Consider the following 19,295-nt stretch of genomic DNA (forward strand, 5'->3'; position numbering starts at 1 on the left):
CAAGGGGCGTCTTTATTCATCCGGCGACGTTATATGTCTGAAACTGTCCCCTGCATCCCCTCTCTTCTTCCACCGACACTCCGGTGGAAAAAAAAGGCTGAACCAATAAAAAAGTCTCTCGCCCGTCCTCCCCAAATCATCCCCAATTACTGCAGTTTTTGCAGGCAGTTGAGATTTCTTGTATGGTCACAGAGGGTTTGTGATCATCTGCACGATCTGTACTTCTCATCATACAGGGTCAGGTGCGAGGATCGGGGGGAGGGGGCATTTCAGGTTCTAGAAGGACTCAGTCCTCTCCGGACCGTTTTGTGCCCAAAGGGACGGTGTGGCCTCCATTGATGACAGCACCCCCGGAGAGGAGAGCAGCCCAATCTGCCAAACAGACGCTTGGCAGGGCTCAGATTTCCTGGACCGGATGGCGGGCCGGAGCCTGGAGGCCCGCACGGCGCTTGCCGAGCATAGGATGCGCGGCCGGGCGTGCGCATCTCGGCATTTGCCCGCATTCGGCTGGCGGCGCAGCTGCCACAGATCCGCCGGAGGGCCGCCTCCTCCTGTGGGGCCTGGAAACGGCAGGAATCTCCCCTCCCCGGCTCCGCGTCCGCCTCCGGCAGGGGCCACGGGGCGGAGTCGCCCACCTGTCATCCGAGACGCCCCACGTGGGTCGGCCTGGGTGGGGGGCGGGGGTTGAAGGGAGGGAGAAAAGGCCGAGGCTGCGGGGGAAGTAGGAGCGAGAGTGGGGAGATCTCGAAGATAGGAGAGAGGAGACAGCCACGCAGAGAGGAAGAGCAGAAGGAAGAATAAAGGGGACCTGAGGCATCCAGAAAGGAACAGGTAAGGGGAGGCAGGTGAACAGAGGAGGGAAGCCCAGGGTTAGAGAGAGTGAGGCAATAGACAAGAGGCAGTTTTGAGGAAACGGCTACAGTTAAGGGACGAGGTAAGACCGAAAGAAGAGCAGAAGGGAATCGATTCTAGGGGGAAGTGGGAGGGGGGTCCTTCAGAGCGGCGGGGGAGGAACCCGTCTCTGAGCCTTTAAGGTTGCCAAGGCGACGGCCCTGGCCAGAGCGAGGCGCATTGACGTCAGCAGCCAAACGCTGATTGGCTGCGGCCGGGCCGTTTCCGGTGGAGCCGCCGCGGAGCCGCTATCGCAGAGTGGCGCCCGGCTGGGAGGGAAACGCTGAAAGAGCTCAGCAAGCCGTCGCCTCGCAGCCGCAGCCCCGTGCCCACCGCCGCCCATCCCCAGGTGAGTGGGGTCGGCCGGGGGTCCCGGGTTGGCGAGCTTCGCCGCCCCGCCGCCCGTTTGGGGGGCGCTGGACCGATCCAAGATGGCGTCACGGGGAGCGACCTGCAGGGGGACGGCCGCACCCCCCTGCCCCTCCCCGGCTCCGGCGGGCGCCTCCCCGCAGGCCTCACGCCCCGGGCCGCGCCCCCGGCCGGGAGTCTGTACCTCCGAGACCCTTGGGGCGTCTGCTCCGGTGCGGGGCTTCGCGGCCGCCCTACCTGCGCGCGCTCCCCGACTCCGCGGCCATTGCGCCCCCGCCGCCTCCGCCCCCGCGCGCCGCGGCCACCTCGCTCGCCCTCCCCCATTTCCTGAAGGACAACAGCTCGCTTTTCCCGGAATTCGCCATATCTCCCTCCAGCTTTTCTGGCTCGACTTGAGACCCGGCCGTTTTTATTTTCCTCCTGTCTGCTCGTCAATCGCTTTCCCTCTCCTTCCCGGGATTACTGCCCCTCCCCCGCCCCCAGGACGGTCTTAGCTTGGCTCCTAAATTTCCTTTGTCCCCTTTCATCTCCTTCCCTTTCCTGATTTTTTCCCCTCTGAGGTCTCCTTGCCACCACTGTGGCCTTCCGACTAAAGCAGAATGAAGGATCGGCCTTCCTTCATTTTGTGGCCATGACTGTGGCATAAATGAAGTGAAGGGCATTTTCCTGGCCTTTTCTCTCGAAAAATACGCGGTACCTGTTAACCCCTCCAGCTCAGTGCAGGTGCGGTGCCAAACGTCTCAGCTACTTGAGAGATTCGCCGAGAGATGGGTCTTTTCCCGCAGGGGAAGGAAAGCTAACACTTCCTCAAGATTACTCCCAAGAAAGTGCTCATGGCTGGTCTGAGGGTCTGCGGTCTGAATCAGCAAGTTTCTCAGAGTGTTTTAAATATTTCATGAAATCCTTTTGAAACTGAATTTTATCACAGCTGAATTTCCAAAAGAAAATCTGAGTGTTTTCTTATGAGTAGAGACAATGCAGTGACGTTTTAAAACAGTTAAATAATTGGAGGGGTGAGGGAAGCTAAATTGTTAGGCTCTTAAAGCTAAGTACGAGCAGAGAATTAATCTAGGTATATTCGATTAAAAATAGTAAGATCATGAAATACGGATTTCAGGGGTTCACACAGTGACTGGATTAATCCTGGGGCATTTTTGTTAATAATGCTACCTTATTTCCCGTGTCTTCTTTTTGGTCTTTTTAATATACTTTTGCAAGCAAAAGACCAGCTTCATCTTTAGACCCAGTTCTCTTATTTCTACCACAGACCTGATCTTTGATTTGTCAGTTGAGTACGTGTATTAATACTCCTGAAATGTGTCTGAATATAGTATTTCTGAATGTTTTGGAGCATAAAAAAGATCATTTATCATTGTTCTTAGTGGCTTTCAATATTTCAAATGCAGAAAATTCTACTGAAGTAGATTATCAGTTCATATGGTAGTCTGACCTGGAAAAGTGACTAGTATAAATCTATCCTAAAGTAAATGGACTTTTTTTTTTTTTTGACTGTTTATTAAGTAGAGGCATGATTCTTTTTCTGTGGCTTCTAATTTTTGTGTGCTTATCAGGGAGCTACAAACTTGCTCATGGTCTGTTGGTCTCCTCGTTATTGACCTTTATCATGAAAGTTGTCAAAACAAAATGAGTAACAGTGGAGCACTTCAGCTCTTTACTCTGGTGTTTCTTTCTCCTTTTAAATTTACAGTTTCTCAGTGGTTTTGTGTGCGTTATATTTGGAAAAAACGGGTTAGTATTGAATTCAGTTGCTGAATGGAGGGGACCTTGATTTTATCTTCTCTGATCTTAATAATTAGAGGTTGGAAAGAAAACAGTTATGACTGTTGTTAAATTACTAAGCTTTTGATTCCAGGCTAAGGTTAGCTGCTCACGATTATATTGCTGTTTAGCTTACTTCACATGGTAGTTTGAACCTTCTAGAATTCACTAAATGAAATTTATCCATTGATCTTCATGTGAGTTTAAAACTTCATGTGTTTTAACATTTTCCTGTCCAGATGAAGAAAATGTTTTGACATATTCCTGTCAAAATCTTTTCTACTTGGTAAGGTGTTTGTTTATTTATGTGTGTGTAATTTTTTTTCTAGTAAGGATTCCCTCTTTCTAGTGGGTAAGTGTGTTATCTAGGGCTAGAATCTGGTAAAAAGAGTCTAGAATAAAAGATTGCTTTTAAAACTCATCTGGCATTTCTTTTATGTTTCCAAAAATCTTGATTATGCTAGTAGTTAGCTAATCAAAGCCTTTGCTCCCGTAGTTTGCTGGTTGACAATTAGGACATTCCTCTGGGATACGAGTTACATATAGGGAATGTCAGATGTTCTTCATTGTGCTTACTTGCTTTCACTTATTGCTGACTTGTGTGCCCTTGTAATTCTCTGTCCTGTTTACCAGTTACACACTTCCCACGTCATCATGATTTCTTTTGTAGGAGGAGAACTGAATGAAATTCCCTTAAGGGCCTGACTCCTCAGCAGCCCGCCTCTGCAGGGGATAGTGGCTCATACTTCCTCCCAGGAGCTAAGGTTATTGCCTCTTACTATTACTGCCTACGGAGCCTAGATCCTGTGCAGCAGGACTTAAATGAAACACTTCTTTAAGGGGATGCTATTTCTCTATGTATTTTACTCCCTAGCCCCCACCGTCCTGTTAAGGAAAAAAAAATCTACTTAGTGAGGGAAAAAAAAATCCTTGTGAATTTGGTAAGTCAAAGGCCAAATTGGCATTTGCTCTTTATAAATAGTTTTCCCAAGCATCTGTGTGTTTTTCCTGTAGACCACCATGGCGTCTGGCAGCACCGCCAGTGAGGAGGAGCGAAGCCTCCGGGAATGTGAGCTCTATGTCCAGAAGCACAACATTCAGGCGCTGCTCAAGGATTCTATCGTGCAGTTGTGCACTGCCCGGCCTGAGAGACCCATGGCATTCCTCAGGGAATACTTTGAGAGGCTGGAGAAGGTAAAAAATAAATGGGGGGAGAAGATGAGATGACCCTGACAATGATTAAATGTAATGCTGTAGAAAGCTGCTGAGTTGTATCATTTGGAAGAAAAGAAATTCTGACCAAATAAGAAGTCTGTAGTAGAACTTCAAAAGGGAAATGTAGTTACGGCATTTGTAGTAATTTTTAACTTTGTAATCAGTAGATGTTATCAAAACAAATCTGTGTGCTTAATTTCCTTAGCTAACAGGATTTCGAGATGTAGTTTCTTGTAACTGTTTTAATTAATACGTAAAACTGACTAAATAAAATAACTGACAAGATCAGAAGTAGTACAGCAGTTATGTGAAGTGAGAAATTTAATGCATTAAAGCATTTAATGCTTTTCTGTTCAACAAAACAAGTAAACTTAAAAGCTTTACTCCACCTTTTGAAATCGTAGTAAACACTTGAGTCTAGGTTGTGACATTTATCAGAAACTGAATTAGTGAAGTGTGTTTTACTGTAGACTATGTCTCCGATGAACTGACTATAGAGGAGAGAGATCAAGATTGATGGTTGTCAGAATTTTGCTTTATTTACAGGTTTGGTCAGGATTTGTTTTCTCTTAAAAAAATTAATCCAGTTCTTGGGCTTTGTTGTTCGTCCTCATTACGTGTGTGTTGATGGGGACCTAAGCATGTGGTGTATGCTTTTCTAAGCGAAATGGTAATTGATCATCAAGGACAACCCTTCAGTTCACTTCCCTCAAAAAAAGGATGAGTGAGAACATTTGGATCGTTAATTGTTTTGAGTAGTTTGATTTGCTTCTGAAATTCAGCAAGATAAATTCACAGCTTTTTTTTAAATGTGTATTGACGTTTTAATATGGTTCATAATGATTGTGAACCAGTTGGGAGGCATTTTCTTAGTTATTTGGTTTTTAATTGTCTTATTGTATTATAGAAGTACTGGTAAAATACCCCACGGGTTTGGACAGTTTCTTTTCTTTTCTTTTTTTTTTTAAATTTTTTCCCTGCTAGTTTTATTGCGGTATAATTGACATACAGCACTGTATTGGGGGGTGATAATTAGGTTTTATTTACTCGTTTATTTTCAAAGGAGATGCTGGGGATTGAACCCAGGACCTTGTGCTTGCTAGGCATACAGTCTACCTCTGCGCCGTCTCCTCCCCAGGACAGTTTCTTAATCAGCATAATTTATTAGTAAAAGAACCTTTTCATACTGATGTTTAAAAAAATGTTTGGGTGCCCCAGTGATAGGGTATTTTCTACTGATTTTTTGAAAAACTGTTTGTTAAAATTGGTGTCTGGTATCATGATTAGAATAATGAGAACAGCAACAAAAGCAACTGACCAGTCTCTGTGAATGTAGCCTTGCTGTCTCAGAATTGTGGTAGAAAGTTTGGTTTTTTCCTGTTTAAGCAGTTTTCTAATAGTGAAACACTGTGGAGCCAGGCTGCTGTGGGTCTTCCCTGTTTTGAAGTAAAGTGCGTTCCTGGAGATCTGGTTCTGAAATGGGTCACTGTAAGGTGATCCCTCTTCTCTTTGGACATCAATAGAAACCATCCGATGAGAGGATGGAGTTGGTGAGACATTAAGTGTGTGTCTTTTTATAGGGAGTGTTGGCGTGCATGGTGCTCATTTCAGAGTTTATACTCTCACGGCCATGTTTCAGCACTAACCAAGAGAAAACAAGAAATTAATCATTAAAGTAGTTTCTTTGCACATGAAATCTTTTGAGTTAAGGTATGCTGGCTTCTTTACCTCTTAATAAAAGTTACAGCTTAACACCGTGATTCCTGTAATTCAAGGATCTTTGTTCGCTTGCACAGTTCCTTTAGTCAGAGTTGAATACCCATATTTGGCCTTGAAGTAACTAGATTGTCAGCTTTTCAACAGGTCATTGTTCTATACATTAGGTGTTAGGTTCTGTGTCTGAAAATACAGTCACATTCTTGTCACCTCTCTCTGTGTCAACCGGGGGTCATGTTTCTCGTACCCTCAACTGGTCAATAAAAATGTACCAAAAAGTCTCATAGATGGTCCGTTGAAAGCGTCTGCATTTTACTTCAGACTGTTATTTATAATTCAAACCTTTTTAAATGCATATATTTAGTAGAACCTTGCCTCTCTGATAGAGGAATTTTAATAGCTCCAACTATGGAGTGTTTCCTGTGTGCCAGGTACTCTGTGAGCACTTTACATACACACATTTCTCCGTATTTTCAGTATGTGTGGTTGGTGATTATTACCATTTTACAGAGGTAGCATGTGAAACCAAGAGAAACCAAGTTAACTTGGCTGTGGTCATACAGGGCAGTAGCTTTTGCTGCAGCATACATTGCCCAGATGTCAGTGGTTTACTGCAGAAGCCCTCATCTCTTGGTCATATGCAGCTCTTCTGGGCTCGGCCCATCTTCCCTTCTGGGCTCCATGTTTTGTTCTGGGGCTGAGTGGAAGGAGTAGTCATTATAGAGGTGTGCTGTTCTCAAGGCAGAGGGAGATCAGATGCCCCTGGGGCCAGAACCAAACCTTACAGGCACACGCCCATGTGCGTTCCATGGCTGAAACAAGCCATGTGCCAAGCCCCGAGTCAGTGGGGTGGGAAGTTTACCTCACCTGTGGAGAAAAGTGGAATGGCCAGGGTAGGGAGGGAACAAATAGCAATTGTTGAAAACATGTTAAGTAAGTGGTGGGGACAGAATCTGAATGTAATACTCTAGAACATGGTGACAGTAGGTAGACTAGGAAAGGTTCTTTTGTTTTTGTTTTAATAAGTGGGAGAACTGACAAGGGAGGAGACTGACCGAAGAATGACAACAGCAAGAAGGAGGATATAAAAATGTATCATGACACACAGTAGAAATCGATGATCTCAGTGATGGCTCTGAGTCTTGACAGGTAGGTTCTGTCTGGTTGCTGTTAAAGACGAGAATCCATGAAACAGTGTTGAAGTCAAAATGCTTTTGGTACTTCAAAATTATCTTTAAAAGTCAGATAGAAGACAGTTCCAAATGAGATGTAGTTGTGAAATTTTTCATGAAATTTTTGTGAAATATATCTGACAAATTTTGGGGTTGGAATTTGTGTTTTCATTTATACTCTTAAACTTTGAGGAGACTTGTGTTTTAGAGTTCTCAGTTAATATGAAATGGGAAAACCTTACCAGTTAGTTATTGGAATTACCAGAATGAAAATGAAGTGAGTTTTATTAAAATGTGTATTTTTTTTTTTAAAAATTGGTTACATATTTGCACAGGGTTCAAAATTCTGTAGGTAGAAAAGGGTATAACAACAAAGTCTTTTTCCTCACTTCCTTGAATGCAGCTCCTGTTCCATAGACAATACATGGGCATTTACAAATTCATATATGAAAGAGCTTTCTGTTCTTCTCCAACGTGTGTATGGTATTCCATTGTGTGGATATACTACAATTTACTTAATCACCACGTTGGCGACCATTTGGTTGTTCTCAGTGTTTTACTGTTAAACCAGTGATATAGTAAATAACTTGGTAGATCTGTCATTTCACATACATGCATATTTTAGAGTAAATTCCTGGCAGTAGAATTACTGGATTATTTGGTCAACAAGTAATTGCATTTGTAACTAACTATACAACTATATTGAAGTTATTTTTGTTATAGGCTTTTCTTACTGTGTTTTTAATTGGAAATTAGAAACTCTAGAGAAATGAGAAAAATGAAGTTGCCTCCTTCCTCCAAAAAAATAAAAACCAGGCATGACGTTACTAATAGAATAAACACTGTTAATAATAACTGGTTGTGGTTCTAGGCTTTTCATGCTGCATGTGCATGTTCTTTTATTTGCCTTGCTGCCAGATGCAGAGCTGAGTACCAGGCAGGAGAGAGAGTAGTCGTCTCCTTAATTTCTTTTTTATCAAAAAATTTTCAGAAATAATTAGTAAATGCTAAGTTCATTTAGAATTTGAAAGATGGTTTAGAAAAATAATGGAGAATGAGTCAGATGAATGAGAAAGTAGTAGATAATACATTCTTAGCTTTTTAAAATTCTGATTTTATGTCAGGCATAACTCATTCTTTACTGCAGACCTGAGAGGAGTTTCTTTTTAAGGCCCTAGATCTGAAAAATAAGAGTGTTTAAAATAGTTCATCAGTTTTATGCAGATTGGTTTACTAGGAAGTTTTTTAAAGCAGGTAAACTTTTCTTGTTTTAACTTCAAGTGTAAACCCTGATAATAAAGAATGCTTCTAGCTCTGTTAAGGAGAAGTATTGTTACATTTGATCTTATTTAAATTCTTGGTTAGTATCACATCATTTCATTGTCTTTATCTGAGACTCCAGCTAGAATATGAATTCCACGGGCTCATGACTCTCTCTGGTTTTTATATTCCCCTTGCCTAGCGTAGACTTGGCGTGGCAGATCCGGAGAATACTTACTGAATTAATGGAACAAACCAGTAATCTAGACATTCTTGTATCGCTTTGCTGTGCCTGAGTGTTTATTCCCAGATGACATTCTTGGGAGTAGGATGGGGCAGGGATCTCAACGCTGATTTCCCAGGAGTTTGTCTTGCAGTTTATTGCTGTTGTGTGCGTTATAAATCATTGTTGATATATTATTATAATGAATACCCAGTTTTTTATTTGCATGTTATTGTCCTCGTACCAGTGGCTTTTGTTCATTAATAAGTATAGCATCTGTCATCATCGGAGAAACAGTACAGTTTCAGAATATTTCTTTACAGACTTGACTATTTTTTTCCCATTTGTAATTGGCCTTTTTCCCCTTAACTTTCACCTTGGTAATAGAGGAAGGGATTTGAAGTGACTGAGAAGGACTGTCACTGGAATGTGAGACTACCAGCTTTATATGCTGAAGGTTATAAAGTCACAATTTTTTTCAGGAGGAGGCAAAACAGATCCAGAATCTGCAGAAAGCGAGCAGCCGTGCGGACTCGAGGGAGGATGAAATCTCTCCTCCTCCCCCCAACCCCGTGGTAAAGGGCCGCAGGCGACGAGGTGCTATCAGCGCTGAGGTCTACACGGAGGAAGATGCTGCGTCATACGTCAGAAAGGTGCTTTGGATAGCTGAACATTGAAATGTTTTCGAGACCCACGTGCTAGTCATTCAGTCTCCTTTGATGAAGACGTGCACTCTTGAATAGTAAAACACAGGCAGGGTAGATTGTACTGCATCCTGTGTGGTTCCTGGGCACTGGGGAACAGGTTTCTTCAATAGCATGTCATTAAAGGAAATAATTAATAGTAATTATAAAACAGTGAATAATTGCATTTTGGGGGTTTGATGGTGTTTTGCAGTAGAAGAGCAGGCACTACTCTGTTTCCCCTTGAATCATGGTGTCAGTTTTTTTTAACATCCTGTAATTCATGTTGTGGCTTTTAATCTTTTATCCTGTGAGCTTCGTTCATCTCAATTGGCTCTTCCTTAGAGCCAGTCTGCCATTTTGAGGTACGCTGTTAGCCTGAACAGGGAAGAGAATTGTGCTGGCAAGAAGTTGTGAAACTAGTAGCACATGATCAGTTTAAAAAATGACTAGTTGTCATAAAATGCTTAGTTTTGCCTCAGTAATGACTCGGGGCAAGGTGTTTTTTGTTTGTTGTTTTTTTAAGTTGAGGTGTAGTCAGTTCACAGTGTTGTGTCAGTGCCAAGGTGTTTTGACCTGTGTCTTTAGTTGTTGACTAGGAACCAAGTACCAGCCTTTAAATACAGGCCTGGTTGTAGCCAAAGGGATTAATTAGTCAATATATGTTGAGTGTTTGTGGATCAAAGATAGTGTAAGAGTGTTGTGTTGAAAATATTTAAATACCATAATGAACTTGACATTTAATTGAATAATAGGTTGCAGACATGAAATGGTCTTGGTTTATGGAATTGTCATTTGACTTTCTATTTTTTTCTTAGGTTATACCAAAAGATTATAAGACAATGGCTGCTTTAGCTAAAGCCATTGAAAAGAATGTGCTGTTTTCACATCTTGATGATAACGAGAGAAGGTAGGTACAGATTCTTTGTTACACTGCTTTTCTAGTACAGCTGCAGTCCGTAACTAGTAACTAGTCATAACTAGTCTCATGGTCACAGATTTTAAGGCTCTTAACAGTCGTTTACCTGATGACAGTCCAGGCTGAAAATCTGGGGGCTTTAATTCTAAGGTTAATGTTGGAAGTCCATAGGAAAGGCACATAAAATGTAACACAAGGCCCTCTCTCCCTTGCAGTGATATTTTTGATGCCATGTTTCCGGTTTCCTTTATTGCTGGAGAGACTGTTATTCAGCAAGGTAAAGGTCGATGCTTTTACGACACACAGTATTATTACTGACTCTTGCTTTCCTCTTTAAGCCTACCATTTCCCTTCTGTTATACTATTGGACTTTCCTATTTCTTTTCTTAATTAAAGTCTTCTGAGCTAAAAGGCACATTTTGTCTAAGGGACTAATAGTTCCCAAAGCATCTGATACAGTTTTGTTTATAGTAACTGTTAAAGGAAATTCATGCGTTTTTGCTTTGTATGGAGTTTGAGAACCACGTGTGTTTCATACATCCTTCTTATTGATGGTTAACCACTTAGTAAAATAAAGCAGGAAACAATCAGAGCGCTCCCACTCTTCATCGTGTGGCTTCTCTCTTCGTAAGGTTCCTTGCTGTCTCCTGAGTCTTGACCGTTTGGCCACATGCTAACGTGGGTCTCATCTTTTGGATCTCTCCCCTTTTTTCCTTTCTGATTTACTCTTGGTATTTTCATGGGTCTTCGTGATCTGTATGTCTTCTTGTTTAGTGACTATCTGATATTTTGTTACTTAACTATTTGAGTTGTTTCTGGTTTTGTCGTTGTTACAGATGATGTAGCGTTTAATATCTTTGTACACACAGTGCTTTTTTAAGTCATTTTTCAGAGATATTCTTGACCACGAGATGACAAAAACTTGATCAGTTTTATGACTTTGAAATATATTGCTGGACTTTTTTTTCCTGAAAGATTCTGTTAATTTGTAATATACTCTTTTCTCCCACAGCACCTTAGTAAGTTTATTATTTTACGTTAATTTGGTAGGGTTTTTTTGTTTTTGTTTTTGTTTTTGTTTTTGGATCTGTTTGCTGGGGAGGTAATTAGGTTTATTTATTGATTGATTAATGGTGGTACTGGGGATTGATATCCAGGACCTTGTGCATGCTAAACACATGCTCTACCATTGAATTATATCCTCCCCCCTATTTTGGTAATTTTGATTTGTGCTTTTTAATTGATAATATGCTCCTAATTTTTTTATTCTCCTCATTTTTAGGTGATGAAGGGGATAACTTCTATGTGATTGATCAAGGAGAGATGGATGTAAGATTTAATTATAGCAAAAATATGTTGATAATCTTAAAAGTCAACTTGTTAATATTTATTGCTAAGAGTTTCTGAAGGGCTATTATAGCCCATGTATGTTAAATTCCTTTTGCCAAATATTGTAATGACACAGAAACTTCTTACAGGTAATTTCTTTAGCTAGACATACAGTTCAGAACTTTTTCTAGAGTAGTTGAGGCACGTGTATGCTGTGGAGCAGGCCAAGTGTAAGGGAGAGTCTGGATTGATCTGGTAATGAGCTGTGAGACTTGGTAAGGTCTTCTTAAATCTCTAAGTCATGTTGCTTTCTTAAGATTATTAGAAAACTCAGTGCCCTGTGCAAGTAAAATGCCTATTAAGATAGTTAAACCAGGTAATCATAGACACTCTGAACTTACTTAACTCATTGTCAGAAATCAGCCATTTTGCTCTGCTGTATACCGAAAACATAACATACTCTTGTTTTTTAAAACAAAGTTCAGGATTCGGACCTCTTAAAAATGTTTGTGGGTTTTTCAAACTTATGTGTTTTGTATGTAGAAAAAACCAGTTTGTTTGTATTTTAGGTCTATGTCAACAATGAATGGGCAACCAGTGTTGGGGAAGGAGGGAGCTTTGGGGAACTTGCTTTGATTTATGGAACACCTAGAGCAGCCACTGTCAAGGCAAAGACAAATGTGAAATTGTGGGGTATCGACCGAGACAGCTATAGAAGAATCCTTATGGTAAGACACCATGGTTTTTGGAGTGTGATTTACAATCGAGTGTATGTAACTAACGCTTGAGTAATAGCACCAAGTTAAAGTGAGAATATTTTTTACTTTCAGTGATTGAATGCTTTACATTAAGCTCAGCGTAGCATTATTCATTGTACCTGGTTATCAGTAATGCAGATTTCACATTCCCTTCTCATTAAGGGAATAAACAAAGTAATAAAACCATTGGAACATTCTGCAGACTTTTTGCGAACTTTGTGACATTTATGGAGTAGCTTGAGTATTTAAGTCCCAGCTAATGACAGGAATCATCCTGAATGACTTTCTTAGGTTTGTATAGTACCTATCTGGCTATTTTACAATGTGCAGTTGGATATGTTTAGAAAATTTTCTGTATTGAGGGGATGGAAATATATACATTATATGTATATTTGTGTGTAATAAATAGAAATGATAATATATGTAAATATATGTTATATATGTATTTTAAGTGTATAAATATATAAATTGCAAGATAGTTTACTGTGAACAGAATGTTATAGAGGAACTGTGTGTTTCCCCTTGATATATTTAACAAACCTTGCAGATAAGAAATTTTGGTTTAGTTTGGGGTATAGCACTCTTGTCAGGGATGGCGGGGATGTTGTTTATATGGTAGCAGTTTTATTTCCTTATTTCTGTGGAGGATTGGGATTGTGGGAAAGAACCCTGGGCTGGAAAAATATTTAGCTCTAGTCACACATATTTGCTTTTTTTTTTGAGAACTGATTATTTGCTTATTTGATACTTCAGTAAATTGGTGAATATTTTGGCCATATACCTGGTGATCCTTTTAGTAGAAAGTTACTAAAAGGTTTTTATTGAACCGAGTAGAGGGCTTGCCGTCTTCGGCACGAAGGAGAACAATCATGTGTCAAGAAGCAGCAGCAGCAAGCTTTGACTTCTCTGTTGTTAATTTGCTTGAAACTTAATATTTCTTATTCCACAGCGTTATGTGAATCACACATTTTAGAGATACGATTTTTAAATTTTTTTCGTTTACAGGGAAGCACGCTGAGAAAGCGGAAGATGTATGAGGAGTTCCTTAGTAAAGTGTCTATTTTAGGTGAGTTTTGGAAGATTGCGTGGAGAGTTGTTAAATTGAAGTGTTCATGATGCTTAAGGAGAACCCATTATGTTTCATAAAGACTGCGCCAGTTATCAACTTGCTCACTCTTTTTTTTTTGCTAATACTAATGGTAATGAAAAGCACATGGAATGCAAAGTTGATGTTTGACTAAGAAGTCATTTTAAAGTGTGTTTAATTGGCTAGTATATGAGAAAACTCTTAAATAGAAATTACTAGATTTGGAGAAAGGTTTCTGGAATTACGTGTCCTGGAGAGACAGAAAGGCTAAAAGTGTCCTCCTCCTGACTGTAGACATTCACAGTTCTTCCCTGTGACTTCTGAATTGAATCTCTTGCTCCATCAGTGAGTTTATTGATTCAAGAAAGTGAGTATTTCCAGGAATGCGTTTCCTCTGTAGGAAGATGAGGTATCATTTGCTGGCTTTCTCTGAAAATGTACTAGAAGTTTATGGAAATCTAGAGTAAAGCAGGGTGGTTGTAGATATTTCTATATATTTAGTTATGTGGACTTAGAGACATTATTACAAGCTGTTCTTCATTGGGAGAGGATATGGTGATTTTTCAAAGGTAATAGTCTTCAGCCATTGCTTTGTTACAGTGAATTGACTTTTTTTGCCCTTATTTGTCCTTTCTCTGAAATAATTACATTTACTTAGTGTCTTGGGTGTTAGGTTGGCCTTTGGGAACAAAAGTTGTTTTCTAGTTACTCTTGTTGGTTTCATAAATTCAGCTGAGGAGATAAATAGATACATTATTTCTGTGAATCTCTGGAATGGCATAGTTGCTGACACTGTTACTTTTAGGTCCTGTAATTGTGGGTTTGATTTCTATCGATGGCAGTTTTTAGGAATACTTAATGATGGCATTCGTTTTATTCTTTTGCCATTGGATTTAGTTGGTATAAATTAACTTGGCCACCGTGCTACTGAAGGAAGGCTCTAAGGGCCACCCGTAAGTAAGAGGAGGATCTCTCTGAAACGAGAGGCATTTGAAGGCAGGTGCCGTGTTTAATCTGAGCCATTACTAGACAGTTAAATTGGCATGGCTGTTTGGTTGACTTCTTTAAAAATTTCTAGCAGCACCAAATAATGTAGACAAATTCTTCCAATTCTTTCCTTATAGAATCTCTGGACAAGTGGGAACGTCTCACAGTAGCTGATGCATTGGAACCGGTCCAGTTTGAAGATGGGCAGAAGATTGTGGTGCAGGGAGAACCAGGGGATGAGTTCTTCATTATTTTAGAGGTAAACAGCTCTGCAGTTGATGGTACGGCGGAAGCGAGAAAACAGGGAATACCGATTCTGCTTTATGGCTTTAGTTTTTAAGATCACCTGACAGTTCTATTTAAAAATTATCATTCACTTTGAAATGCATTTGTTTGGTTTTCTGCCAGGCCACCACGTTTTACATGAGTTTGAGGCGAAATTCTGGAAGGGCTATCCCTGAGGTAATAGCCAAATTGTGACTGGCTTAGATGAGTCCTCATCACGCAAGCCAGACAGAGCCCAGCCATTTAGCGTGACAGACTGTTAACGTGTGCTGCACCATCCTCGTTAAAATCACGCGTTTGGGCTATTGGACAAACAAGGATCAAAGTCCAGTATTTAAATTCTAAAGGTTACTAGGTTTTCTATCTTCATGATCCATGGAAATGTACAGCAGATACCTTTGCTGGCCAAGGAGCGCCACATAGCAGAGTTTGTATGAATGTGGCTCAGTGGATGCTAATGGTGTTGTTTAAACCAGGGGTCGAGGGACTCTTTCTGTAAAGGGCCAGACGGTAAGTAATTTAGGCTTCTGTGAGCTGTAGTGTTTCTGTTGCAGACTCACCTCTGTTGTCATAGTGGGAAAGCAGCCATAGGCAGTGTGTAACTGAATTGGTGTGTTGTTCCTATAAAGTTTTATTTATTAAAAAAAAAGCTGTGACCTTGGATTCGGCCCTCCGGCCGCAGTTTGCTAACCTTTAGGCACCTCAGCTTGGTGAGGGGCCCCCCGGCGGGGGCTGCTGAGTGAACAGGCATGAAGCCCACGTAGTGCCTCTCTGCAGGTGTGCTCTGTCGCACAGACGCTGACTTGCAGTAACTGCTGAGTCCTTTTTGTTTGTTTTCATTTCTGAAAAGTAGCTAAAATTGCATAGGATGTTTAACATACCAGCCTGGATTTGAAAGTGTTCATGTATTTTGCTTTTCGGTGGCTTCATCCCAGGGCTCAGCGGCTGTGCTGCAGCGTCGTTCAGAAAATGAAGAATTTGTTGAAGTGGGAAGATTGGGGCCTTCTGATTATTTTGGTATGTGGATTTCCTCATCCTAAACATATAATTTCTTCTCTCAATGAGGTATCAGTCTTTCATAATCTTGTTTTTTCTTGAATTTTATTATTTTGTTTTTAGTTTCCTCGCTCTGAGAGAAATAGTGTGAGATTTTGATCTTTACTCAGTTAATAATTAAGTTACTGATTGTCTCATGTCTACCAGTTGTTTAAGTGCAGATGTGGTGTGGCTGGTACTAGGTTATAAGGAGAAGTAAATGCTGTTCTTTTCCCCTCAAAGCGTGCCTGCGAGAAAGCGGCCCTCCGTGGAAGTTAGCCTGCTCTTAACCGTGCCTTTCCTTTCTCCAGGTGAAATCGCACTGCTGATGAATCGTCCCCGTGCGGCCACCGTGGTGGCTCGTGGCCCCTTGAAGTGCGTTAAGCTGGACCGACCTAGATTTGAACGTGTTCTTGGCCCGTGCTCAGATATCCTCAAACGAAACATCCAGCAGTACAACAGTTTTGTGTCACTGTCTGTCTGAAATCTGCCTCCTGTGCCTCCCTCCTCGCCTCCCCCCAGTCCACGCTTCACTCGTGCAGACTGCTTTCTGTTCCCTCTGCAGCGCCACGTGGCCGCTGGCATCGCAGCTTCTTGTCGGTTTCTATTAAAAGTTGCTTTTATTGCACTGTTTTTATTTCGGAGCACTAACCAAATGCTCGTACACAGTTAAATAAATAGAAAGAGTTCTCTGGAGACTTTGCTGTTACTGCTTCTCTTTGTGCAGTGTTAGTGTTCCACATGGCAGCGCGTGCCATGCTTCCTGGTGAGGGCAGATCCCTGCACCAAATGAATTACCATAGTCATGATGTAACAGTGCAAGATTTTTTTTTAAAGTGACGTAATTTTCCTGTTATCGTAGGCATATTTTAGATTGTGGCCATATATGCTGTATTTCTTATAGAATAAATGATTTCTCATTAAGCTCTGAGGATTAGGAAAAACAGAAGTAGAAGAATCTTAGTACAGTAGAAAGGCACCTGCCTGTATTTAAACTAGTTTTAAGGGTGGAGAAATGCCCATTTTTGCTAGTGATCAGATTCATCTGATCTGTTCAGTTTTTTTTTTCTTTTTAACAATTTTGATTTGTCAAGCTAATTTACCTGGTTTTGTTTATATCTTGTTATTAATGTTTCCTCTCCACTTCTCTGACTATACCTGCCTTTTGAGTTTGAAACCAAATCATAGGCTGCAAATATTGGGTTATGATTTAATTATGTCTGCCTCAGCTCACAAATTCTGATCAGACCTTTATTTATCCACCTAGTGCCAAATACTGACCATCAGATGCTGAATGGAGGATAAGAATTTGAGGTCTGCACTCTTGGTTGTTAACTTAGAGATTTTGGTTAATGTATATCCTTCAGTTGATTCCAGGATAATAATCTCTTGTGCTCCTTAAACACTGATCCCAGGAGGTTGGACTTGCTGGGAAGAGACAGACTAGATGGAACAAATGTTGTAGCAGGAAAACGGAGGTGGTTCTGCTAGGGGGAGACATGCCAGGTGGCCAGCGTTCCACGCTGGGAACTTTGCCCCATCACATTCACTGGGGCATGAGATTTGGAAAGAGGCGTTTTACTTTGGCTTAACTTCCCTCCTTTTTACATCAACTAGAATTGATGGTGGTTTAGAGGTGGGGTAAGATGTGTCTGTTTCAAATTGGTCTAAAAGGCAATCCTGCTGAGAAGTTCTGCTTTTCATTTTATTTCTCTACCAAACTTTTTTGTGTAAACTTGTGTTTTGAGTCTTAACTGTATTTCAGTATTTTCCAGCCTTATCAATCTTAACGTGTTGTTACATTATTCCATGTGCACCAATAAACCGAACTGTTTATTTTTATTATTGTCATTTTTTAAACAAAATTTCACAGTTCCGTAATGTAGGCACTTGCATTTACATTGTGATTTATATAGGTAGGGTTATATTGGGAGTGACTGCAAGCATTTTCCATCTGTGCAACTAGCTGTGATTATTAATCCCCTCTCCTTCCCCATCTCCTGGTAATTTAAATTGACCATGGTAGATTTTTTTTTTCATAGATTTGAATGGTTTTTAGGTTGTTATTAAGTTAGGAGTATAAATCTGGGAAAGAGGTTTTATTTACATTCTAGTGTGGGATAGAAAGCCACCTTACTACAAATTTTTTATTTTTCAATATATTAAGTGAGGATTTTCTGATCTGTTTCGTGTTTAGCCACTTTTTTATATTTAAAATATAAAAAATAGAAATTAATGTGCTTATTAGCTTAAAGCTTGATTTGATCTTTGTTAAAATGCCAAAATTGTACTTAACTCAACTTAGAATACCATCAATTTGTACAATTTCATGTATGTATATAACCATGTTCATGTATAGATACATACGATGCTTCTACATGTGCTTTGCTCTTAAATCATTGGCTTGCTGTTTACTCCCTTTTGTAGTTTTTAATCTATGAAAATTTAAGTCAGAATTTAAAAATGATCACATTTAAAGCTTTATCTTTGTGCAATCTGAGTGTATGCGGCAAATCACCACTGGCATGATGTGTCTCAGTTGACATTCAGGGCTTTTGCAGCCATTTCTGGGCTCGGTGAGTGAATTTATGAGATCCTGCTGTAGGGAGCATAGGTGGCCAAAGGACCGTTTTGTACTGTTTCCTGGTTACTAGTCGGATTATACTGCGTGTGCTAATACACTCTTCTTTTTGTTGTAGATTGTCTTAACCGTAGGTCAAGTAATAAAAAAAGATTAAATAATTTAATTCTTTAATGAATCAGTTTTTCTTCCCTTTCTCCTTCCCTTCTCTTCTCCCTCCCCCTTCCCCAGAAACTCCGAATCTGGTGGGCCAGGAAAGTGAATTAGTGGGTCAGGGTTCTGAAAGAGTAATGTTTATTTTCAGTGGTTCCAATCCAGTTTGTCAAAGAATGAATCTAAAAGCCTTACTTAAAGGGTAATTGAGATGTAGCAGACCTGTTTCCTGAGTAATGGAAGGGAAAGATTAAATCAAGAGCCAAAGATTTCTTTTTTATTGAAGACAGACTGGTTCTCTGGCCTTGAATCTTTTCCAGCCTTAACGGGGAAATACCGTTTCTAGATCAGCATAGTTTTGGTTCAAGTTTAACATTTGCGTTCAGATATTTAGGTATGCTTCTATATTTTGCACATATAAAGTCATTTCTGATACAATTATTCTTCAAATTTCTGAGGCATGGGATGATTACGTTGTATTCATTAGTGTATTGCAGTTAATTTCTTTATATCCAGTGAAGTTGGAGATAATTCTACCACTTTATAACACATGCACTTTGTCCAGATTCAGTAATCCCCTCCCTCAAGCCACTGGAGTTGGAACATTTTGAGTCACAACAGAATATAACTAAAATTTTTCCTGGGTTGACTGTACTGGTGGTTTAATTTTCCCTCTAAAACACTGGCTCATATGAAATCACTTTTTGTTTTTTAATGACTTAAGTATTGGCATTTTAAAATTGAAGTAGTATAATGTTAGTTTTCTTAATACCGCTTTACCTCCAGCCGCAAAGTAATGGCTGAACCCTTTTTGTATTTCTGTATTTTCTGGCAGTGTATTCCTAGATGAGCT

At 40.5% G+C, this 19,295-nt stretch overlaps 1 protein-coding gene across 2 annotated transcripts; it reads left to right on the forward strand.

The window, feature by feature from the left end:
• The first annotated feature begins 679 nt into the window (after positions 1 to 679).
• PRKAR1A (protein kinase cAMP-dependent type I regulatory subunit alpha) lies at positions 680 to 17,550 on the forward strand. Of its 2 annotated transcripts, none has more exons than XM_015235221.3 (11): positions 680 to 831; positions 4,054 to 4,233; positions 9,108 to 9,278; positions 10,127 to 10,218; positions 10,443 to 10,504; positions 11,510 to 11,556; positions 12,126 to 12,284; positions 13,320 to 13,380; positions 14,526 to 14,647; positions 15,609 to 15,690; positions 16,020 to 17,550. In XM_015235221.3, the coding sequence occupies exons 2-11, from the start codon at positions 4,060 to 4,062 to the stop codon at positions 16,190 to 16,192; spliced, it is 1,143 nt and encodes a 380-aa protein (XP_015090707.1). In that variant the 5' UTR covers positions 680 to 831; positions 4,054 to 4,059; the 3' UTR covers positions 16,193 to 17,550. The 2 variants fall into 2 exon arrangements, with proteins under 2 accessions (XP_015090707.1, XP_006199404.1); XM_006199342.4 differs by lacking the exon at positions 680 to 831 and adding an exon at positions 1,085 to 1,240.
• Positions 17,551 to 19,295: the final 1,745 nt, after the last annotated feature.

This window comes from Vicugna pacos, chromosome 16, assembly GCF_048564905.1.
Source record: "Vicugna pacos chromosome 16, VicPac4, whole genome shotgun sequence".
Classification (NCBI taxonomy): Eukaryota; Metazoa; Chordata; class Mammalia; order Artiodactyla; family Camelidae; genus Vicugna; species Vicugna pacos.